Genomic DNA, 25,094 nt, shown 5'->3' on the forward strand with positions numbered 1-25,094 from the left:
ATCCAGTTTGCACAACAGGTCAATAAGGTGAGCAATTCCTGGATCGTAAACTTTCTCTGGAATGTGGACACATGGCTGTACAACTATCACAGACTAAGTTTATGTCTGTGGGGTTTCTTTAATAATGGTGCCCATTGTGAGGAAGCAATACAGGAGGGAGTTTTTCTCCAATCCTTCACCCATTTCTTTGGATGTACCCCACCACCTTTCAAAGGGTTCAAATTTTTCTCTAGATGCTGGTATCATACAATGGTTGGCATTGCTGATAGGCCTAATCTATTTAGCATTTAGAGATAAGGTGGGACTGCCACCCTGACGTCTACCCCAGAGACTTGGGATGCTCCCAAAGAGCAGGGGGCCCTGCCCCACTGCCTGACCCTGCCCCACTGCCCATCTCAGCAATGAACCACCCAGACTGGATGGGGGTATGGAAGAGACAGGCTGGGTGCTGAGGCTCTTCCCCAGCTGCTGGGAAGCCCTCCCTGTCCCTGTCTCAAAGAGGGAAAGTCCAATGGTGCAGCCATGGAGCCACAGATATTGCAGCTCTTCAGGTTCCAGCTGAGCCATCCTTGACCCAGGACATGGGTATTGCTTGGGTTTTGGGAGCCAGGGCCCCTTCTTCTCTGGGAACAGCTTTTAAGGAATGTAAGAGAGGATTGTTCAGAGAGACAGAATGCAGGATCACCATCACAGAATGCCCTGGAAGACCCCTGAGGAAGGGATCCAACAGCTGAGAGAAGTGGCAGTACTAGAGGTACTTTTTGGGAGGGACAGACAGCACAAGGACTGACAAGGTCAGGTGCACAGGGCAAATGTTGTGGAGGCTGGCACATCCAGGGCCATCCCAACACTCCACTGAATGCAGAGGACACCTCAGAGACAGTGGGTTTCACAGTCAGCAAACTCAGAACTTTTGAGAGCACAGTCCATGGCCCCATGCAGGCTCATGTCTCCACTGTGGTTAAGAGTCTCAAAGAGAAGAATGTTGACCAAAAGAAAAGGCACTACTGTTCCAGGTGGTCTCTATTTGTTTTTGAAAACTCAGGGCAAATAGAATTCTAGTGGCATTCTAGTGGCAGTTGTGCACTTCAGTGGTCAGATAATACTTTAAACAATATTTTAATTGTAAATTTCATAACCTAACTTTTGCAGGACTATTTATTAGAAGCCAAAAGAGAGTTTGTCTGAAGAGTCACTTAAGCTACAGTGCTATGGCTGCAGATAAAAGCTCCCGGTTGTCTCAGCGTGACGCACATTCTCTGCAATACAACAGCCTCTTCCCCTTTGAAAGATGAACTTACCTTCCCTGTGGAAGTAGAATGTTATTTACACCTCCTAATTTGACATTTATTTTTAAGCAAAGGTTGGACAGAGTTTGTGGTGTTGTTCTTTGGACGTTTTTCATCTGCACACACTGAGTGGCCATTCCCAGCACCGTGTCACCAACGCGCTTCACCTCCGCTACAAAATGAGAAAAACAAAAACCAAAGATTTGCAAATTGCAAATAAAACAATGGGGGAGACTTGAATTTGGTGCCAATTAACTACACCTGGAGTTTTAGGAAAGTGGTGCTCAAGTTTAAAGGAATACAATGAAACTTACACCCCAAACCCACTCTGCTCCATGGGTCCTAAATGCAATAATTAAAGGCACTGTTGGCTTATATTAACTAAGAACTTTTTAATTAACTCTTATTTTACAACTATAGCAATATATCATCAGCTTTGGCTAATGATGTGGGCAATGTGGATATTAAGGATATTGAGCCCTTGTTGCATTATTAAACTCTGGAATAGTAACACAAACCTAACAGTAAAGTGCTGAGCAATATTCAGCCAAGCAGTTTCTCAGTTCTTCTCTGCACGTTTATCACTTGCACAGAAAAGTGGCGAGTCCATAAAAACTTCAAGAAACTCATTAAGTACTGTACAGTTCCAAAGGTTAAATAAAATCCTATTGTTAACAAAACTGAGACTTCAAGGCTTTCAGAGACCCACGTACTCTTACACTCAGGAAAGAAATTTAGGCTCCAGGACTGGCTCAGAGAAGATGAACCACCCTCTTTGGCAACAGGAGAGGGAAAGAGCAGGGTGGGAAGAAGAGAAAAGAAAGAGTGTGGGTATAGGAAGTGCAGGGTATGGAAGAGCGTAGGGAGAAAATAAGGAGAGATGATTAGAGGGGGAAGAAATAACTGTAATTAAAGATAATGACAAGGAAAAAAGATGAGAGCAGTACCACATCCTCTCAGTGCTTAAGTAGAGGAAAAGAATTCCTTTTTAATGCCAAACAGGAATAGTAAAAATGTAATTTTGCACCAAATTTCTATTGTACAAATTAGAGATGAGACACTTCCTTTGCAGGCTGAATTCAAGGGGGAAAAAAGTACTATTTCCTTAAGGTTCCTTGCTTAATCTCTTTTCATCTTGTAAGAGAGCATATTAAGTTGGAAAATTATTTTGTGCTATATTAAAATGGCAACGGATGGGATAAAACAAATCTTCAAGTGCTTGGCAGACTGGATCCATCAGAGAAGAGTCCATGTAACTATGGGAGAAAAATTGTTGCTGCTGCTCCAGCTGGGCAAGGTAAATGAAAAAAAGGAGGGAGGTAGGACAGGAAAACAAGCAGTTCTGCCTATAGGAAGAGCTGGAAAATGAATGGTTTATATAAAACCTATTAAAACCCATGTGTGTATGCCATGTAGAATACACTAATTGAAACTGTTTCTAAAAAACAGTTTAGTTTGCTGAATTTTCACTTTCTGTGCACCTGTATCCTTACAACCTGAGTTAAAAAAATTGAAATAGTAAGAAAAATAGACAGAAATCTCCTTCACTCAACATTTTTTTGCCAAAGGCAAATTGTGCAAGTAAGCAAAGATGTTCTAAAAGCTACAGAGCTCTTGAAGTCATTACCTCTTCAATCACTTGGAATTTTCAGCACAAGAGTTTTATTAAGCATATTATAATCCACTGCCTATCAATGTCAATCTCACCAAAGCCCTGTGTTTGCTTTCTCACAACCTGAATCTCAAATGCAATCAGCACAGGGAATGGGGAAAAGAAAAGTAAAAGCATAGACAACCTACTGAAAATAATTAGATCTTAATATAAAACATCATGCAGCACAAGAAAAATAGTAAAATTTATTTACAACCCATTCTCTAACTGGAATTTATAGAGTTAAACCAGCATTAAACCTCTCTGCTTTGGATAGTTCACAAAAAACACACAAAACTGTGACTGAAATGCACCATTTCCACTCACTGACCATAGACTGGTGTTTTTCCTGGCAAAATGACCACGACAAGCTGCAGCCCAGTGTAAGTGTTCTTGAGGTGTCTGAACATGGGCTCCACACTGTCGGCTCCCTGGGCGTATTTACAGAAGCAGGGCTGCCCCTGGATTGGCATTCCAGCATCCCTGGAAATCTTCCGCAGCTGTTCTGTGAAGGACCTGGGGAATGCACATCAATACATTATATTATCAGACAATAAAAACCCACCTTGATTTTTGACCTTATTTTTAATGGAACAACCCTGGTAAAACTTGCAAAGTTATGCTGTCCAAAAACCTGGGCATTTAACCCCAAGTGCATCTTTAATTGACAATTAACTACACAATTGACTGTGTAGTCAGTGAAAGAAAGATAGGAAATATGCTGTATAAATAACACCATTAATAAAATAAACCTCATTTCCAAAGCAAAATCTACCATATTTCTATGGGGAATACAGGACAAAATACTCTGCAGCAATGACAATTTGGGATAGCCTGCTCTAACATAATTCCACCTGTTACCACTACAGAAAGGGCTGGAGTTCTTCTCTTTTTTACTTCATGATGAAAACAGCCAAGAGAAATTACCAGCAACTGTCTCAGGGAATTGCTTTAGCATCCATAGTAATGCACAATTTCATAGATACCAAAGAAAACTTGTATCCTGGAGGTGAAGGCAAACCTTCTCCTAGGCTGGTGAAAAAAATGTCACCCATTGATGAAAGTGGTGAGATATGGAGACAACCAAATTTCTTCAGAGGTTTCCACCTGCAAGCCTTTTTAACTCACAGATAAAAGCCCTTTTCTTTAAGTTGGAGTGGGTACTCCCCCCCACAGTTGTCTAAAACATTGCTCATCTTCACCACAGGATGCCACTGACTGAGAGGCTGCGAAGATTTAGCTTCCTCCAAACCCATTGTTAACTTGCATGAATCATAACAGCCTATGAGCTTCAGCCCTGCAGCCTGAGGCTCCCTGCAGAAAATGGGTATTCCCTCTGGAAAAACAAGCACTCACTACAGCAGTCAGTGGCAGAACATCTCCCCATCCCTGGGAGTGTGCAAGGCCCAGCTGGATGAGATTTGGAGCAACCTGGTCTAGGGGAAGGTGTCCCTGCCCTTGGCAGAGGGGTTGGAACAAGATGATGTTTAAGGTCCCTTCCTACCCAAAACCCTCAGTGATTTCAACGTTCAAGTCTGAAACAACTCAGGGTTTGAGTCTTTAAAAGTCCACCTGGAAGTACAGTGCCTGCAAGGAAAGGTTCTCTCTCTGTTCCCGAGAGGTAAAGCAGGATGATTTTGAAGACTTTGAGAGCATTTGAAGGTTTTTACTCTGACGAATCAGCAGCATTCGAGTTCCAACTTGCTCAACAAGATGTAACAAGAAGCCACAAGGTGGAATGGGATGCAGACATTTTCCAGGCATCAAGTAATGTCCTTTCATGGCAAACACAGACTCATTCTAAGCCATCCAAATAATTTTATTTTGGCTCATTATGTTGAAGACTTCTGCCTATTTCTCAAAACTGAGTAACTTCGTTTACACAGCATTTCCATTAGAAGCAACATCACGGAAGGGGAAGTTCTCTGGCAGCCCAATTCTTAACATGTGCCTGGAGAGAACAAGTCCCTCGCCTCCTCACACAATGGGAGTAAAGTAAAAAGATTCCCACTATTTGCTCATCACTTGTTAAGGAAAAATTCCCAAGCTGTTTGGCAAATCATCTGAAGGAACACTGCCATGTCAATGCTACCAGTGCCAGCAATCCCTGCCTTGCATTCACCTCCCAGACAGCAGCTGAGTCACTGCCAGGGCAGCTCCACAGGCTGCACTTATCCATGCATGAAGGGAAAGCAGCTGCATGTGGAAGGAGGGATCAGACACTGATCTGGGCCTGCACACCTTCCCTGAGCCAATGGCAGGTGTCACTGTAATGAACTATCATGTCCCATCCAAAGACAGAGAAAACAAATCTGAAAGTTTCATTCAAACACTTAAAGTCAATAGAACAACCAGTCCTACTCATCTGGCAAATACAGCAACTTGTACATTCCAGAAACTCTGAGAAGGAAAATGTCTGGACCAAAAATTTCCTTTTTAAAGAAATTCTGCATGAATATAATAAATCTACTCCATATAACCAGGAAATGAACCTAAGAGAATACACATGTTAGCTGTCACTCTTAAGAAACACTTAGTGATAAACACCCATCATTACATCATTTCAGTTATCTTAAACCCTGTCCCAAGGCCTTACTGGTCAGAAACCTGCCATAGAGCAGAAATGGCTTTTGTTAAGTCTGATTTGGAGGATTTCCTAATGCTGGTATTGAAATCAGACTGGCATCGTTCAAAGCACAAAGATACAGAAGATGTATTGCCATATGTTAAACAATTTAGCCAAAAATATGCTCTTAATAAAAGTGAAATCATGACATTTGCATCCATAATAAATGATAAAATCACCACCTTATACAACACACTTACTTAAGATGAACTTCAGTGCACTGGCGCTGGGGAGCAAAGCAGGCAATTGCCCAAACCTTTATTTCAATTCCAGTGTGAAATTGTTTATTCCTCATGTCCCAGACACCTTGCACTGGTGTAGCAATTGCTTTATTCTGGAAGTGGAAGGTAAAAATTAAACATTAATGCAAAACTTGATTGATGCTAAACAAAAATTAGCTTTGCTTCTACTTCCCTCCAATTGTCAGGTAATCTATTCTCTCGGGTTATTCTCTCCCCTGTATAAACATCCACCTGATCTCATAATAATCATTTTATCACTGTAGCAAGACAGCTTCTTAGCCAGGTGAAAAATAAAGCTCACATTGTTCATTTTTATTGCTGATCATTGCCTTTGGTTGCATTTATCAGCAGCAAATAGAAATTATACATGGAAAGTAAGATTCGGTATGGAATGTTAACAAGAACCTACATTTCTACAGTGACTTTGCAATTGCTCAGTGAACTTTCCAAGGAAAAGTTAATTTAAGTACTATGAATATTTTACACATCACTAAGTAGAGGGAAGTAGTGGTTCACTGTCACTCACACAACTCCAGGAAAAAATGTGAAAAAGCTGAGAAAGGTAATCACTAATTCAGCTTGGACCTGCCCAACACTTTTATTTCTCCCACCAAGCAGATATTACTGGGATGGATTATCTAGAGGACAAGGGATGTAATAAAGCAGCTAAAGTAATTCTGGTGATGTTAATTACCTTAATAAATACTGACAGATGCTTTAGACAAGTTACCATGATGTCTTCCTTCTCACCTAGCAGCAATAACTAAAGCTTCTGGGCATTTTTCAGGACACACACATGAATCTGATAATGGATTGTGCACAGTTGTGTGTGCTGTAGGCAGTGCCTCCCCTACTACGACTTTCCAACATTCATCTGCCATTAAGTTCCCCCAACCTGCTGGTGCCAGAATAGTTCATGAAAGCAGTCCCCTAATCAGGGTCAGGCCTGGGGTACCTTAACCTGCCAGCGAAGGGAGGTTTGAGCTAATTTGCCTGAATCATTTGAAGAATTTAAGGCAGAAAACTCAGGATCCTCTCCCATTATGGGTTTGGAGGCACCAGTCTGTTGTGCACAGGGATAAAAATATATTCAGATGGCAATGCATGATCTGAAGAGGTTTATCAAAAGCCTCCACAAATGATGTTACCCCAGCTATTAAAGCTTTTCATCTTGCAATAAGTCAAAGTATGTAACTGACGAAAAAATCCTGTCTCTCAAGCTGTTTTTAAAATATATTGCAGGAGAAAGATTATGTCAGAAGGACCATCTGAAAAGCCATTGTAAAATAAAAACCTGTAGGTAAATATTCCTAACAGGAAGAGATGGCTCTGGAGAAAGACATGCTGATATAGATGATACCTCAAGACAACTGCCCTTAATACAGCTGCTCCTCCCAGAATATTCAAAATCAACCAGAAGTTCAGGAATATTTCAGCATATTTTCAAATATATAGTGATAATTGAAACGATCTTTGTTCTTCTCCATACACATTGATTTGAACCACTATTTGCACGCTGCTTCTTGCAACACACAATGAAAGAGCGCTTGAGGCAAAAAAAGGCATTTTTAACCCAGCTTTACATTGAGAAATAAAACAGCAATTGAGAGAGATGCAAATTGGCCAATACATTTAAGGACTTTGAGACCCTAAATTTAAATTCTGAACAATACACCCATGACATCTCTCTCACGGCACACAATTTATTTAAAATAACCACATTACAGAGGCCATCACATCTGGTGCTAGAAGCCACCACAGACTGCACAGAAGCCATTGGACATACCCTGCCTCCATAGAGGATTGAGGGAGGCTGTAGGACTCTGCCAGTCACATCTGTCATTTCATCCTTGACCATTATCCCAAACTCTCGGACGTAAGGGTCGGTGTTAAAACTCGCACTCCGCATCTGAAATGATAAAAATGGATAAAAACAAGCTCATAACCTGTGTGCAGTGCACAAACACATCAGTCAGTATCTGCTCAGGTTAAGCAAAATTAAGCTCATTCCTACACCTGCCTCACGTTTGACACAACGCTCACCAATTTGCTGATCTCTTCCTGCCGGTCCGGGGCTGATCTGGCAGTGGCTCGAATCATAGTGGAAGTTTGATTGTCAGTGAGTTTCTTTATGCATCTCTGTCCTGCCACTATGTTGCACACCTGAAATTTCCCCACAGAAAGAAAATTAAACACAGTCCAAATGTTTTTTTGGCTCATGGCTTTTCTTTCACCAACGCACTACAGAATTTCTCAAAATCTGGCTGCTCAGAAAACAGTTTGCCAACATTTGAACCCTTTTTCCCTTGGACCCCCTTCCTCCAGCCCCAAAATACAGAATTCTCTATGAGTTTACTTGCCTCCAGAGGAAGGTATGTGTGTTTCTGCTCCTGTCCAACTTGTAAACATGGAAGGTGAGGGTAGCGCAAAACTAATTTATGCCTGTCCTTAAAATACTGAGCTACAGTGCATTCAACTGTTTGTCCATTCTCCTGCTGAAGTGGGAATCTGTTGGAAAGCAAATATGGAAAGCAGTTATTACTTCATGCAAAATGCTTCCCCTACAGTTCCTCAGTACACTTCTTGGCACAAGTTAAGCTTATTAAAGGAGGATGAAACAAAGCCCAAATGATTAAATACTAGATTCAGATACTGATCAGTTGTCTTTTTGTAAAAAGCTGGTATCAGTTTTGTTCCTTATATTACTTCCTTAAAAATGGAAATCACTGTCTCCATATTCAACTTATCTGCAACTCTCTGGTTGGTAGTTAAAAAGAAACATTTTTTCCAGAGGAAAAAGATATTGCAAATAAGCAACATCAGGAGGCTGATCCCAACTGGCACAATTTTTATTCCAGTTGAGGGAAACATTAAGTAACAAATAAGACACCCTGTCCTTCCAACTTTAAAGAAATCCATAATTGACAGAAAAAAAACAACCCACCCAACAAAAAAACCCTCCCAGATCTAAAACAGTGCAATTGGTTCAAATGCCATGATACTTATTAGAGTATAAAAATAGAAAAAAAGAAGAGCAAAATTGGGAAAATACTTTGAGGTATATTTAAGGATATTAACCAAAGAAAGCATAATTTTTAAAGGTAATTTTTCCCACCTCAGAAAGGCAGGCAAGACATTTTTCTAGCCTGAGATCAAACACATGCTTAAAAAGCAGAAAAATACTTTACGTTTGGTGACTTGCTGGTCGTCTGGTGACATTGCACACTCTGTACTTCCTTTTCATTTGTCCACAGTGTGTTATCTCCACCTTCAGACCTAAAAATTGGACAGCACAAATCACCATTTCTCCAAAATCAAAGTGTCAGCCCTAAACTGCTACACAAGACCAGTTGAACAGCATTATAAAGCCATTCTATTTAGCCCCAAAGGGTAGCCCAGACAGAACTCAAAAAGCAATTTACAGTCTTAAAATTCAAAACTCCTGACCTTCAGCCAAAGTTCAACACAGAATTCCAGAGACAAGATGAAATCCCAAAGCCCCCAGAGCTCACAGATGACACTGAGCACATTCTGCAAATTCCAGTTCTGTACCTCTAAGGAAGCCCAGGATGGGGAAAGGACAAAAAGGGCACACAAGCTCCTTGTAACAAAACCCCTTATTTATATTTTCTGTCTAAACATACAAGGTCTGTAAGACCTCCAGTTCTTGCAGCCCAGCCTGAGCTAATGAACTGGGGTGTGGGTGGAGTGGAATCCCCAAACAGCCTCTCTAGGAGCTCATGGGAACAAGGCCATGGTGAAGCAATTCAGTGCCTGATTATCCTTTCACAACATTTACAACCAATGCCAACTCAGGATTTATTTACACTTTTCTTGCTAACTTCTAGTTGGGCAAAGATAATTTTGTTGGTGTGTTTTGAAAACACAAAAGGAAAGTGCAGGATGGATTTATGGATTTGGTGTATTTAAAGTTGCTTGCTTTCTGCCAGAAGTATCAGGCATATCTCCATTTTGCAGAAGAAGCCTTCAATGAACAAAACCAGTAAGATTTCTTCCTCCTGTTCTCTTTGATTCAGTCACTACACACTAGAATAACTGTTATTTACTTCCAGGAGAGTATATGCAGGACAGATGCCTAAGTATGTAAAAACACACTGGTAAATTATTAGTAAAATCTAAAATATGAAAAACCCAACATCAGTAATTGGAAAAATTTAAGACTGGGTAATTAAAAAAACATGAAATCCCAGTCTTTGTAAACATTTAGAAATCAGATTAGGAATTGGAATATTTTTGTCATGAACCTGGGATTGGTACTACTGATAGGTTTCATATGAAAATATGAAATTTTTGTCTCCCAATAAGGCAACTGCTGTAGAAAATATTTAAAACACACAGTGGTAACAGACAGAATAAAGCAGCTGTATATAATTTCTTTATTACCTTTTATTTCTTTGGTAAACTTTACCCTTTGGGAATCTGTCAGAGGTTTTTGTTGCTCTTCAATACTTTTGAAGTCCAGAACTTCACAGACAAACTCAATAACTGGCTGTGCTTTGTAAAATGCAGTTGCAGACACTGCAGACAAAATCATTAATGGTGTGTTACAACAACACAGAGGAAATTCTTAGGAAATCCAACAAATGAAACTAAATTTTTGCCTTCCCATTAAGGTGCAAAAAGAAACAAGAAAATACCTCCTAGTACCTACCATCAATATTTAACATCATTTTCCATAATGAAGGTCTGACTGACTGATGGAAGCCAAACCAAACCTCTCTGCCACCACCCAAAGGATTTGAGCACCCTTCTGATGCTGTAAAGAAAGATCTCCCCACAGGAGTATACCTGCAAGAAAGCAAATAAATTCACATCAGAAAACTAAAGCAAAATTTGCAATAAAGCCATAACTAATGCAAATTCTTTTTCACGAAAGCAGAGAAATGTCAGTGATTAACATTACCAATAATCTGAGATTTCTGGCAAGACTCAGGTTACAGCTCTCAAAAGCCAGCTTGTTACAGTAAGAAACTGCCTACTACTCAAGTTTAAATTTATTTTCAGTATATTCCTTAATATATCTACTAATTCCAACAAAAAAGCATTAATAACTTTTTATTTGTATTCTATTAAAACTTCAACTGTGCCTCTGTAAGAGAAGAAAAAAGTCCCTGCTATTAAAACCAATGTAACAATCTCTCCCCATATTCTGAATTACAGACACTATGTGAGGGTAAATAAGTGATCTAACAAATATTTCTGATCAATCTTTCATCTTGATAATTAACTACTGCAAACTTTATAACAAACAAATCGTACCCAGAGCCAATGTGTTCCTCTAAGCAAAGGTATCTGACATTCTGGGATGTTTTCTGCGCTGTAAAACCTGATTAAAGTAATTTTATTTTTTCCTATCCTAAGTCTGAGAATAAAGTCAACATACTATAAGGCTATTTAAAGTAATTTACATATACAAAACTCATTATCTATTTAGAGCTTTGATATGGGAAAGTTCAGCCCTAATAAACTTTGTTCTTTGCTTTCTAATTGAATATAATTTGCACAGTGGTCTTAAGTGACTCATGTCACGGCAGCAGAATTAAGCCCACTATCTCCTGGGTGTGACTGAAAATGCTGTAGGTTCCACTTGAAAAACAAACAAATAATTTTCAACTTTTTCTTTCCTATCAGAATAGCCACACGGGGTGACATTAATGTTCCCCTAGCACTGGAACCTTTATACAAAATTTGCAATAAACATCTGTCCAGGGACACACAGGAGCATGGTAAGAAGCTGTTTTAAATCCACCCTTCCAAGTCTACCAAACTCCAAGCACTTCCCACTCAGGGAGAGCCTCCTTCTCCAAGGCTACAGAGGAAAGAGGGAGATGGCAGAGCCCCCCTGACCTGAGCACACAAACATGGGGCCAGTCTGACACCTCTGGGGAAAGACTCATGTCCAGGCTGGAGGCTCTGAATTCCACTGGAATCGGAGCAGGAAAGCACCGATGGCCTCACCTGAGCCTGCCACTGCCACACAGACTACCCAAAGAGCCACCAAAGCACCCAAGTCACACCTAAAGCACCTCAAGGGCTTCCCCTCACCTCATGGAAGGCAAGTGCCTCATCACCACATCCAGGGCCTGGATGGTCTCAAACGGGACACTCGGCAGCCGGCCAGAAAGGGCATCATGCAAAGCCTGCAAACTCACACAGGACATCCACTTTATAGCCACCTTAAATATCCTGTCCTTTCCTTCTCCTGGCAGCGTGACCTCCAGCTCCACCTGCAACAATGCCAAACAACAAACCAAGATGATTCTTTCCATTGAAAGGGGGGAAATCAGAAGGGACAATGGATTCCTCTGAACAGCACCACAAGCAGAGGAGGAGACAAAAAGCAAGGATGAAGCAACAGCACGCAGTAGGTACAGCCTCTTTTTACAGCTCCATCTTCCCAAAGGGATATTTCAGAAGCCTGGAGTGCTTCCCAGCTGGCATCTATCTCCTTTGTGAAGCAACACTGGAATTTGGAGGCACTTGTATCAGGTCTCAGCGAAGATCCCATGACCTGATTTCAGGTCCCTGACACGTCCCAGTGCATCACTGCTCATGTCAGCTCCTGCATGACTCAAGCATGGGATGTCACCACCTGCCAAGATTCATGAATTTCTGGTATTTGCTCTTGAGAGCACCAGAGTTCTTTACATGCTGTTGCTGCAGACACAGTTCAAACAAGAGAAGAAAGGAGTTTTAAAAGAGAAAAATAAATCATCAATTGCCCAAACAAAACAAAAAACCCACAAAAACCACCAAGCAAAAACTCTTACTTTTAAACTAAGAAAAGAAAGAATAAACTACAACCTCCAAGTACCAGTGATGGTATCAGATAGAAAACAGGGGCACTTCTTTGCCATGCTATGTTCTACTTTGATTTTTTTGTCTAAAAACAGTGGCAAACTACATCGTGGTAAATTACTTAAGCCAATTACTTGTAATTATTTGCAATGCTGATTTCTCCTCGTTCTTAGAACAAAGGAAGTCTGAGCACCAAAGTTTTTAAGCCGACTAAAATTAAGGCTTGTCTGAAGTGATCAGGAGGTCTGGGAGTGACTACAAGAAATAACAAGATCAGAGTATCCTTTGTGCTGGATACCAACAAAAACGTTGCGTTTTCCCCTGCTAGGGAGCTTGCAATTTAAATATAAAAGGCATCCAGTTAACAGGCAAATTGTAATTAGCAAAAATTATAGGCGGCTAACAGCAAACTAGTATCTGCCAGCATCTGGTCTCTTGCAACAATTTGTTTCTTTGGTCCAAAAATAGGAAGGAAATATAAAACACAAATAATAAGCCTTCCTGTGTGCCCCTAAAAATGAGTTGTCCATCTATAGCAGGCACACAAATTAATATTACAGCTGAATCTGTCCTTCAGCACAAACATCATTCCCCAGGGAAACTCGAGCAGAGGAAGGAGTTGCACAGCTGTGGGAAGCAATGGGAACTGAGTCTAATCCTGGGGTCACTGCTCTGAGTCTGGCCCAGGTGAACCCTGCTGAAAGCTGTGCAAAGAAAGGGACAGGTCTTCAGCTCACACCAGCTGGAAGCTTTCCATGAAGTCTTTCTTCCACCACACTATCAAAGAGTCCTCAACTTGCATCTCATTTACAGCAGATAGAAGATGTCTGTCACACCTGACCTGTATTTTCCTTTAAACCTCTCCTCCAAATCAAGTTTCATCATTCCTGCTTGAGCAGCCTGGTCTAATGGAAGGTGTCCCAGCCCATGGCAGGGGCTTGGAACAGGACGGCCTTCAAGGTGCCTTCACACCCCAACCACTCTATGCTTATTCCCAATACTGGTAATACACAACTCATCTGATTATTAAACACTGTGATGCCCTTAATCTAAAAAAACAAAAAACCAAAAAAAAAAAGGAAAGGAAAGAAAGAAATTTAATTTTACTTTTTTTCCTCTCATGGTATCAATTTACAAAATCCCTTCATCATGGTGGAATGGGAGATGAAGAGGAACCTGTGTTGCAGTACCCTTGTCCCTGATGGAAATAAAAGGCCCAGGATTGAAGAATTTCTATTGCAGGTGCCCACCTGCAAATACCAGTAAAAGTTAGCAGAGCTGTGACTGCTGGATTTGGCCCAAAACAGTTTTTGCTGCTGGGTCTAACTCCAAATGAGTTGAATTATGAGTCACTGCTAAAATAAGTAATATTTAAGTTATTTAAGTTTAAATTTTAAGTAATATTTAAACTTTCCTGTGATTTTTTTTTTTGTTTTTTATTTTTTTATTTCTGTTTTGTTTTTTTTTATTAATTAACTATCTCATCCTATTAAAGAAAATAATGAAAATGTCCTTAATTCACATCCCACATCCAAAAGTTCACATATACTTTTAGGCATTGCCAATCAGAATTTTTCTGCTCTCAGTAATATTTTATTTATATCACTCTGTACTTTTGAGGACAAATGAACATGCTTATGTTCATTTATGGCAAAGTGAGCAAAATATGAAAAAATTAGGACAAATTAGTTTTAGATGGGAATTTTACTATGTCCTTTACTATTAGGGATAAATCCTAAAGCAAAATATAAGATTTGTTTTATTCTCTATCCCCAAATTAAAAAAAAAAGTTTACAATGTAAGGATGCTACCTGGTCAACCCACTGCCAAATTGCAACAGCACTGACAGTTCTGCAGCTAAGGGAGCTAGATGAAAAAAATCATTAAGCCTATAGAAAGTTTCAAAGCTGTCCTTAAAAAGAATAGGTCTTGAAGCTGATGTGGTCTGAATGACTCACACAAATCAGTATTACACTGTTTAAAAAAAATATAGATTAAACATGACCACGTGTTTCTGAGGAATTCTTGGTATTTCTTCTTCTCCATAAATTAAATGCAACATCACATGATTATTTTATCATGCTCTGAGCATACAATGTACCTTTTCTCTATTAATCCAAGAGCTTTTCCTTCTCAGGGATTCAGAGAAAAACAGATTAACAACAAACTGTGGATGTAGGAAAAAGCTCTGCTTCTGTCATGTGCAGAGTCTTTAGCAGTACTTCAGAAAGACAAAGTCAGAGGAGCAAGTGTGTGACCACAGACAGGATTAACATTTTCCTTCTGGAAAAGGGAATAGCAGCAGGATTTCTGTATCAAACTGCTGCTCTGTTCATTTGTAATTACTGTTTTTCTAATAAAAGACTAATGAAGATGTAGGTTAAGATACATCAGTTGCTTTTGAATCTTGTTAGCTGAGAAAACTTCCAAGTTCAGGTAAAATTAAATTCCAGCTTTTAACTGTAGAAGGATATTTTGAGGGAAACGCACAATTAAAGCAGGAGTTGAATACAAAGCTGCTATCAGAGGTGACTTGGGTTTGCTGTGTAGAAAGAGGAGACTTTTAATATCTTCCTACCTTGAGAGGGTTCTAAACACTCCTTTCTTCTCAATGTGTACAAGTAAAAACTAAGAAAACATGTTAATATTTACATATTCTATATCTGTTCTAGAAGGCCTAAAAAGATGAAGAAATTAAAGAGTGAAAAATAAGGTACTCTAAGGAAGGAATGAAAACAGATTTGATAACCACAAAAGCCAAGGAGGAAAGTATATATATAGAGGAAAAAGTTATAAAAGAAGCAGAGCTGCCAGCAAAGACCAAAAAAAACCAAGCCCAGAACAACCACTACCAAGAAGAGATGAGGACAGAGTGCATTAATTAACTTGAAAGAGCAACAGGAGGGGAAAAAACTTTCTGCAATTTGGTGTCAACCCTCTGTTTAGCATCAGTTTTTCCACTACCAATGCATACTGCAAGTCAATTAAGATCTTCCACAGAGATTAATCATTGTATGTTCATGAATCTTTTCAATATGATCCTAAATGCAATCAGATGTGCAGTGAACTTGCTACATTTGTTATGTACAGAACAGTAAAAAAAACAAACAAAAAAACCCAAAAAACCCACCAAAGAAACATAATCTAATTATGGTGGAGGAAAGTCCTAATACCTACAAGCTTTAGTGGCTTAAATCATGCTTAAACCAATTTAGCACCATGTAAAAATTTCCTTCATTAAGCTAAATTTCCCCATGTCTGTTTTAAAACAGCTAAAGATTTATCTCTATTAGCTCTTTCCTCCAGAGTAACGTTAATATATGTACAGCAGAACAACTGACAAAGCCCTATAACCATGGGAAATGGGAAAACTGGGAGTTCATTGAAAGTGAACCTAGGTGTGAGCCACAGATGAAACCACCTGAAACTACCTCGTGCTAAACTCCACCACAAACACTCAGTGACCACCCACTCCAAATGATAACTGCTCTGGCAAGATTGGGAATGGATGAGATGATTTCTTGGATGAGATGTTCCTTCTGTGCCTGTTGACCAAAGAGGACTCCATTCCTGATGTTTTGGAGTTTAAAGCCCACACACACTAAAATATACATGGTAAAACTGAAGCCTAGGGACAGTGTGGTAGCTGAAAATGCTCTTGATGTCCCAGTTACTTTGTGTCCGTGCAAATGAACATTATAACCTACACCTGGGAAAAGGCTGACTTGGAAGATTATGTTAACTTTGTCCCACTCAAAATGGTTATCAGAGCAAGAAGGATCAACTTGCATCTTATAAAGTCTCATTAGATCTGAGGATTAATTTGACCCCTGTTTATCATGTATAAAAAAACCTATTTCTTATTTACCTTCACATATTAAATGAACTTCATACTTGTCATAATATATATTGTCAATCATCCACAACTTCTAAAGTATTATAAGGCAACTCTGCACATATCCAGAGCTGTTTAAAATCCTAAGATACTCTCACCAAGTATCCTTCCACCTCTGGCAAACACTTTGCAGTCTTGTCTGCTAAATCTGTGGGAACTGGAATACTGTATGTGAAAGTAAGCAGAAAAAAAAAGCTAAGACTTTTAATGATTCCTTTATCTTTTTCCCAGACATTACTTTATCAGTTAATGAAATGTAATTAACACCAGAGTAGAGACTGACCTTTACTGCATGGCATTCACTTAAACAGATTGGGAGGAAATAAAAATTACACATATGAGATTAAGAGCTTGATTCAAGTAGAACTATTAACTATGTCAAGCATTGCATAGCCATCCAATGAGACAGCAAAAGAAAGCCTGAATTATTCTATAGCAGCTGAATTTCAGAGGGCCTGAACGGCTCCAAATTTCCCCATTTCTCTGTATTTCTATTCCTCCCCTTATATTTTATTTTTGCCTATGTAAGTTGTAATCAACTCCTAGGAGATAGAACAGTCCTCCCCTGTAACTGCACCTACAGCAGAAGGAAACTACTGCAGTACCAACCAGAATGACTGTGCCCTCCCTCAGGGACTCACCTGAACAAAAAAAAAAGGCACAGAAAATTCAATCTCCTGTTAGATCACAGATGCATAGGCTAAATTATTTTCTAGGGCTTGTGTGTTAGCATGTTCCAACAGAGTCCCTTCCACCCCAGCAGTCAATGGGCACAGGAGCAGCCACAAGCAGAGCCCAAAGAGGTCACTGCCCCACTGGGAGCTGGCAAACACAACCACAGTCCTCTCCAGCTGCCCCAGGGCAAAGATTGTGTCTTAACTAGTGCAGTGAAGATTAATTTGGCTCTCAGTCATCAAGAATTAGGGAGGAGAGGTTCTAACATAGGCAACAGAGAGATGGAGGAGCTTCTTCCAGCTACTGATAGCGAGAATAAGCTTAGAGTGGGCCTTGATGAGATTAGTGAGGTGACACAACAGCTTCTTGCTGCCCAGAGCAGTTATTTTCCCTCCTGTCCCACACTCAATTGTGCTCTCACTTTCTCCCTAGTGCCAGTCTGGAGACTCTCTGCTGTCTGGGGGAGCTGATCCAGCTCCCTAAAGCAGCAGAAACCACAACAGTGAAAGAGAGGGGGGAATGAAGGGATATAAAACAAAGTGACCACTGGGATAGCAACAAGCTCACACTTGTGTCCTGGCAAAACACACCCTGAACAGAGCGGCAACAATAGAGACATCCACTCCAGAAATTGAAAATCAAGAACAGAAAATCAGTTTCTATTAGTTGTTAGAAATACTCTGCAAATACCACATTAAAATCTCTAGAAATTTTTCTATTTAAAACTTACTTTATCTCTTCCAATGGGAAGTGGCATAGCTGTATAAAGGTTTTTTCTTCCATCAAACACTGGTTTGCGATCCCCGAAAATCTGGGTTTTAAAGTGCTGAACCATATGCTCCACTATTTCTCTGAAAATGCAAAAAGATTAAGTTAATCCAACTTTTTACTTTGAATGTTAAGTAGCAGACAAGTACTAACACTAATATTTACCAACAGAGGCATTAGGTAAATGAAAGAGTTGTCCACTCCTTTCTATTAAAGGCAGGATTTGTTTGACTGATCTGAACTGAAAGCAACTTTTTCACAGACTAAACTGTTTTCTTAAAACTGCTATTTTTAGGGGGTTTTTTTTTTCAGATTTAAACTTTCCTTCCTCTTTTCTGTGACCTAGTGGAAGTGGTGAAGTGAAAGCTCACGCTCTCTCAAGCTCAAAACAAGAGGTGTGCAGTAGATCCTGGGGCTTCAACTCCCCTGTCCTAGAGTCCTTTCTACAGAGGACCCTGGACCTAAAGCTCAGCAGCCTGAGAAGCTTTCAAAAATATCATTATTCCAGCTTACAGCCCCAATGACAGGGCAGCAGTTTATGCCAACAATGATAGCGAAACATTTTGCAGCTCCCTGAGAAAAATAATTTTTAAATGCATTTTTTTTTCATACACACAACAAAACTGGGATCCATCTAACAAAACTGGGCACGTGCATTCAGTGGAACTGTGAATATTAAAAGTACACATTCATTTAAGAGTAGCTGGAATAAGGTTCTATTTTTGTATGAATGGGGAAACCACTCACACAGATCTTGTCAAACCACAGTGTTTACACACTGGTCATTCAAAGCAGCAGTCAATGAGAGGTCAGCTGGAATAATAACACTCTTTGACGCCAAAGGTCCTTTGGTCCCAATGTCCCAGAGAGACATCCTTCAGTCTACCTGTAATACCCAAAATCCATCAGCAGGCTACAATCTTAACCCACAGGGGCAAAAGGGCATTAAGAGGTTAAAGTGACACACAGAAAGGACAGCCCTGCTCCTGCAGCACTGCTAACAACCACCTGCTCACAGATGCTGCAGGTGACTGTTCATGCACCCTGACTTGGCAAGGTAACTAACCCAGCATTCAGGTAGGTATAAGTGTGCTGCAAAATCTGAGATGAAATTGAACTCATTCGAGAAAATAATTAATTCTGTTTTAACTGGCAATTTCTTTGATGTGCCACAGGGTTTATCTTAAAATAAGATGTGGCCACTGAAAGAAACCCTGACCTCCTGCAAAGCATGAATCGAACCTGGCCCAGTAATATCTGCCTCAGATCTGCAGGGTCTGACTGAACAAGTACATTACTGGGAGGGTGAGAGGGAGGAAGGAGGTATTTTTCAACCTTGGGTTTAAGATTGAGCATGGAAATCCCACTCTCTTCCTGAGCAAGTTCTTCCGATTGTCAACTGCTTTATATAAAAAATTAATACTTCCACTTAATTAATGTTTTCAAGCTTCAAACCACATCAACAGTTAGCAATGGTGCTTCTCAGCTGTGGGTGGAGATATTTTAATGAATATAAGTTATTTTCTCCATGCACAGTTAAAAGAAGAGTTATGTACCACTTCACTAACTTCAGCCCTTTGGGACGACTGTTCTGCCAAGCTCATCAAGGACCCTGGGCTGGCAACTGCAGAGCTCACCTTGCACAAATCCTCAAAAATTAAATTGAGAGCACCCACAGTGCAGAACCAAACTCACATCGCCCACTCTGCCTGTCCAACTACCCAAATAGATCTGGACTTTGTCACATGTACAGAATTGTAGCCAGACTGCATTAATTCAGGAGCACCTTGTCCTAGCTGCATTTTCCAGTCCTGCTCATGTCTCAGTGTGGAACTTGCATGTACAGGGGATACACCCTGCAGTGGGGTCTGCAGGGTCACAGTACAAGTTGGAGTAAAACTGAAGAACAAAGCTGACACAGATGAGGGAGTAGAGTAAAAAACAAAATCTCCCTCTCCTCTTTGTAGAAGTTATGTCATATAAAGCAATACTTACTATATAAATATGTGAATTATATAACCAAAATACTAGAAACCTGTAAGCCAGCTGTAAAAAAACATCATTCAGAATTGGATTACATGTGGATCCTGCATAATTATACATATATATATATATATATATATATATAATGTGCACACACAGAAATGCAGGTACAGACTTAGGACCAAAAGGTCACAGCTCACAGAAACCCAGGTGCATCTGAGTATAGGTATATCTACAGAATAGAGCACTAAGCACTCAAAAGAAATAAAAAACACTTCAGTATGTGAATCCAAATTGTATTCTTACCACACTGAGAAACACCCACCACACCACTGCTGAATGCATCTATGGCATCTCTGCTTATTGCAAAAGGCATTTCATCCGAGTAGATCTGTACCTGCTCCTGTCACCACAAAAGAGGAGTGACTAACCTGACCAAGAAGAGAAGGTCGGGGGCTGGCACTGGAGGAAGAACTTGCTACTGAATAGAATCTGCCTTTCCAGTGAGAAAACTGCTTTAGGTTTTGTGGCAAGCAGCCCCACACTGGACTGTAAGGGAGGTGCTCACACAGAAAACACGCAGAAGCTGTGCAGCATTTGGCTCCCAGAGGAGATGCAGAAGCAATCTGGATAAGCCAGCAGGAGCTGGCAGAGCTGGAGTGGTGGCAGGGAGAGCAGTTAAGGAAAGCAAAGCTCTCATGGTTCCTCTTATGAAAAAAGTGACTGTTCCAAGTGTTTTGCAGTGCTCCAATGCAGGAAGAGCATCTCAGTGAAATCAGCAGTTGCCCTTGGGCAAGAAGAGAGTTCAGCTCCATTCACTTAACAAAGGTGTTTGCTTTTAATATTAACCTCAGCTCTTGACTAGCTGAAAAATTAAACTTATAATAGATCACCACAGGAAGAAAAAAAACAAAAAAACCAAAAAAACAGAGCAGCAAAGCACAGTGATGCTGCTTTGTGAAAACACTATCATTACCAACTCCTCAGTGTAACAACGGAGAATGCCCTCAGGTTTATTAATTCACATTAGGAAAACCGTGGCTTTCAGGTGGCTTTTTTGACTCCACACTGTTTATTTTCATGACTGCATATTCCACCCATGTGACCTTTTTTAACAAGGAAAGGCTTTGCTCTTGAATATATAAACAAGCCATTACAATTCTCTACAGTCAAGGTGCAGTTATGATGATGACACTTGTGGTTTCCAGTTGGTGCCAAGTCTCATTCTCAAGTTTCACTTCTGGCAATGCCACTTCTTTTTCAAGTCAATGAAGTTCCACACTCTAACAGGGTACAGATGCCAAATGCAAGACCTGGCTGCTTATTTCCCTGGCCAGCTGATCCATGTTTTCATCTTGCTATCTGTTTCAGGAGCAGTTTTCCCTTATACAGAATCTACTGATAAAGGATAATTTCTTACCTGCTTTAGTAACTCCATAATCCTTTCCCCCAAACAAACAGGTTTTGCCTCCTCTTGTGAGGAGGGAAAGGTGGGAAAACAAGCTGGTAACACCAGCTCCCTGCTGAAGGACTTCAGCCAATTACACTCCAATATATAACCAGGTAATAATAAATAATTTTTATCAAGTTGGCTTATACTGACCCAGTTCCAATAGAGCTAATACAGCTTATCCATCTGCCACCAGCGGCTTCAATCAGCAGCATCTCACTATTCTGGCAAAATCAATCCAAGTAAAGATTTGGAGGGGGGAAAAAAAATAAAGGATATGCATATCCTGTTAATGAAAGTGATAAGTACAATCACTGATTAAAGCCAGGCACATCTTTCCAGACATCAGTGGGGGCACCTGGCTCCAGCTTTTTCAAAGAAAAACAAGACTGCAAATAAACTGAGGAAAGGCAAAGCTCAGTGTGTTACCTGTTAACTCTTCTAGGACATTTTTCTGGCTTTATATCCAATTCATAATGGTAGATATCTATTTTAGGAATGTCCATTTCAAAGAAGTTGGCCTGCAGTTTGATTGTTCTCCCAGAAGTGCCAAAATCTGGTCGAGGAGGAGGTTTAAAGGCATATCCCTGTATTGGTGGTGGCAATGGAGGAGGAGGTGTGAGCACTGCAAAAGAGAAAACGCACAACTTAGCCATCAGCTGTCTCAAATTGACATTTCAGCAAACTTACAGGCTATTGGACCATCACATTTAAAACCATGACTCTTTTTAAACAACCTAAAAATGAAAAAAAAGCCCAAACTCTGCTTTTCAGGAGACCATGAATCCTTTCTTCTCTTTCTTTCTCATACTGGTTCACAATTCATTGTATTTCCTAGCCCAAATTACTGGAAAAAAATCTTAAAATCAGTTGCATTTTCCTATACCACAAGACAGCTGGGTGGGAATTTCACAGGCCAAGCAGGAAAGCAAGAACCAAGATCTTCCTTGCAGGGAATAATTTTCATTTTAAAACAGATGTAACCACATCCATTTGAGCAAACACCTATAAAACAGAGTTTCCACCACTTTCCTCCATGCTGCAGCTGTCTGCAAAATCCTGTGTTAGAACTGAACTATATCCTACTGCTTCCTTCACACAGAACACAGAGCAAATACTCTACTGCTGCTGTGCTCAATTCTTGAGCTCAAACATCAGCTGTTGCTCAGACAACATGAAGCAGAAGCACAATAGCTGCTTGCTGTTGTTTCAATCCAGGAAAGTCCATTAAAAATGCACACACAAGTGTGTAAGGTACTAATTAGAGTACCCAAAACTTCTGCAGCCTCAGTGCTCAGGTGTTCTGTGCTCTGGAGCAACAACTTGCAGCAAAAGCTTCACATGTGAAAAAAGCCATGTGGTTTCTCATTACTCATGTAAGAATCCAGGTGTGGCTTTCTAAGATTATCAAATTCAGTTCTCTGCTAGCACCAGAAACAATTCACATCCCTTCATTAACAAATCAGTCACCACTTTTCTACCCTGGCTTTCTCTACTGGAAAGCTGTTCCAGAATTGTGATGCTCTAATGCTCAGAAAACATCCTTCCATTTTTAGTCATTCATTGGCAGGTTATATTCGGTGGCCTTCAAATTGAGTACTCCTGGCTGTACTTCTAGATTTAAACCAAATACCCATTTAATACTAAATGCTAGGCTATGCTCCTTCTGTTAGTCCCTGCTTATAAATCAGGCTTCATCATTCTCATCCTTCCAGTCATTTTTCCTGAAGAAGACTAAGTGATAACCACACTGGTGCTTCCATCTCTCAACGGGAAAAGGCAGATTAATGAGCCCTAAACTGCTTTTGCCTGCCTTGTAAAGGCCATCCAGTGACCTCTCAGGACATGTGCACCCATTTCATTTGCTTATGATCATCTCCCAACTCCTTATTAATTACCAGCTATATTGTCTTTAACTACTTTCCTAATCTGTATCTACAAACCTTTCTGAATGATGCTCAGATTCTCCTTTTCCTGACAATGACTCCTATATCTCTAGATGAAATTTCACATACTCATTCCTAACCTTTATACAATGTTTGTTAATGAAATAAGACTATTCCCGACATTACCAGCATGAATTCCCCACTTTACCCCTCAACACTTCTTACGGCCAGTTTCCTACTCATTAGTAGCTCCCTATTTTTAGCACCCTACTAACAGTCAGCACCAATTTTCCCATGCACCAAATACTTCACCAGATTTGACACTGGGAAAATGATAGAGGCTTTTGTTACTATTTTTTGAAAATCTTGTTTCTGATCTTGTCTCCCAAACACACTCTAAGGCATCCACCCTTTTAATTCAGGCTACTGAAATCCAATTTCCTTTCTTCCCTCCCTTTTATAAACATTGCCATTAAAGACTGTGGTTCTCCAACACTAACTCAATCAACACATTAAAGTTGTTTCTTGCTGAAGATCTTCATTTCCATAACCTAAAACTTCACGTTTCAGTACTTCAGTTTTGCCTTAAATGGCAATATAGCAATTTTCATTTGAGTATTATTCATCCACATTGATTTTGCAGTGTCACCAGCTGCCCTGAAAAATGGAGCCAAATATCACCTTAGCTCTTCTCTGTAACCCAGTCCTGCCACAAGCAGCTCATCTGCCTCTGCATCTGACCTTACCCACCTCCATCCCTCAAGACAAGATAAAGCACCCAGCTCACTGATTCTGCTCAACCTTTGGCTTTTTATTTTTTCTAAATTCCTACACATCCTAATTTCTAAGACATCGATTTTCATCTTTTCCCAACACTTCCAGGCCCTCTGCTGACTTAATGTTTTTCTGATGGTGATTAACTCGTTCAGCTGGCCCTGCAGTCACCAAATCCCCATGTTTGGTGTGACAAATTCACACCAAATTCACACTGTCTGTGTCATTCAGTGGAAAGAATCCTCTGCTGTGGATAGGACACCTAACAAAGTTATTGACAACATTATCACTAGAGAAAAAAAAACTCCCACATATATTTGTACTTGCAATACACCAAAGGTTTCTGTGATCCACCTCCAAATCTGATCAAGAAGATGTGCACAAAGCAGCCACCTCTACTCCCCCAGAATCCTGTCTGCCATCATTTCCACTCCCCCCACAATAATTTTAAAATAATCTGTCTCCCACATATGTTTTCAGTCACTCTGCTGCTGAATCCTTTTTACAGATCGCCACTGCACACATTTTTATTCCCATCTTTCCATAATGGAGCATTCCCATTTGAAAATTATGTCCTAGTCATTAACTTTAGTCTGTGATTTTTGTGCATTTCCATGATTCCCATAACACCATGCATTATAAAATATTTTCATTTTCTGTCCAGGCTCCTGTATTTTAACACTTCCATTTCTTGTTATCCACACCCTGTATTCCATATTGCCTTACCACTCACCTGGACAACTGTTATCAATATATTGATTTCCCTTCTCCTTCCCAATGATTTTTATGCCTTCTAACATTTCTGTATCTACTTTCAGATCCTAATTCCACTGCCCTTTCTTTTCTGTGTCATATTTGATACATTATGTCTAACTTTTAAAATGACGAAAAAAGTTGAATTTAAAAATTGGAAGTACAAAGAGAAGCATGATGGAAGGGGACACACATCCCCACAAGCTATTTATGCTGCCAAATTAAGTAATTCTGTAATTAAGCAATACATCCTCCTTCTGTTTCAAAATGGGGTTGTTAAGTG

At 40.1% G+C, this 25,094-nt stretch overlaps 1 protein-coding gene across 6 annotated transcripts in view; it reads right to left on the reverse strand.

The window, feature by feature from the left end:
* The window catches only part of AGO2 (argonaute RISC catalytic component 2), a 50,694-nt gene that overhangs the window by 11,475 nt on the left and 14,125 nt on the right, over positions 1-25,094 (reverse strand). The window contains exons 2-13 of one of the 6 annotated variants that reach the window (XM_058830702.1): positions 21,828-22,023; positions 17,928-18,048; positions 11,875-12,059; positions 10,481-10,617; positions 10,213-10,347; positions 8,997-9,084; positions 8,169-8,316; positions 7,852-7,971; positions 7,595-7,717; positions 5,767-5,900; positions 3,272-3,456; positions 1,302-1,461 (exon numbers count right to left, since the gene is read on the reverse strand). In XM_058830702.1, the coding sequence (XP_058686685.1) occupies positions 1,302-1,461; positions 3,272-3,456; positions 5,767-5,900; positions 7,595-7,717; positions 7,852-7,971; positions 8,169-8,316; positions 8,997-9,084; positions 10,213-10,347; positions 10,481-10,617; positions 11,875-12,059; positions 17,928-18,048; positions 21,828-22,023 (1,732 nt within the window). Of the gene's footprint in view, positions 1-1,301; positions 1,462-3,271; positions 3,457-5,766; positions 5,901-7,594; positions 7,718-7,851; positions 7,972-8,168; positions 8,317-8,996; positions 9,085-10,212; positions 10,348-10,480; positions 10,618-11,874; positions 12,487-17,927; positions 18,049-20,254; positions 20,330-21,551; positions 21,597-21,827; positions 22,024-25,094 lie in introns of those variants that run through there. The other 5 variants (XM_058830703.1, XM_058830704.1, XM_058830705.1 and 2 more) reach the window with 5 other exon arrangements.

Source organism: Poecile atricapillus, chromosome 2 (genome assembly GCF_030490865.1).
Source record: "Poecile atricapillus isolate bPoeAtr1 chromosome 2, bPoeAtr1.hap1, whole genome shotgun sequence".
Classification (NCBI taxonomy): Eukaryota; Metazoa; Chordata; class Aves; order Passeriformes; family Paridae; genus Poecile; species Poecile atricapillus.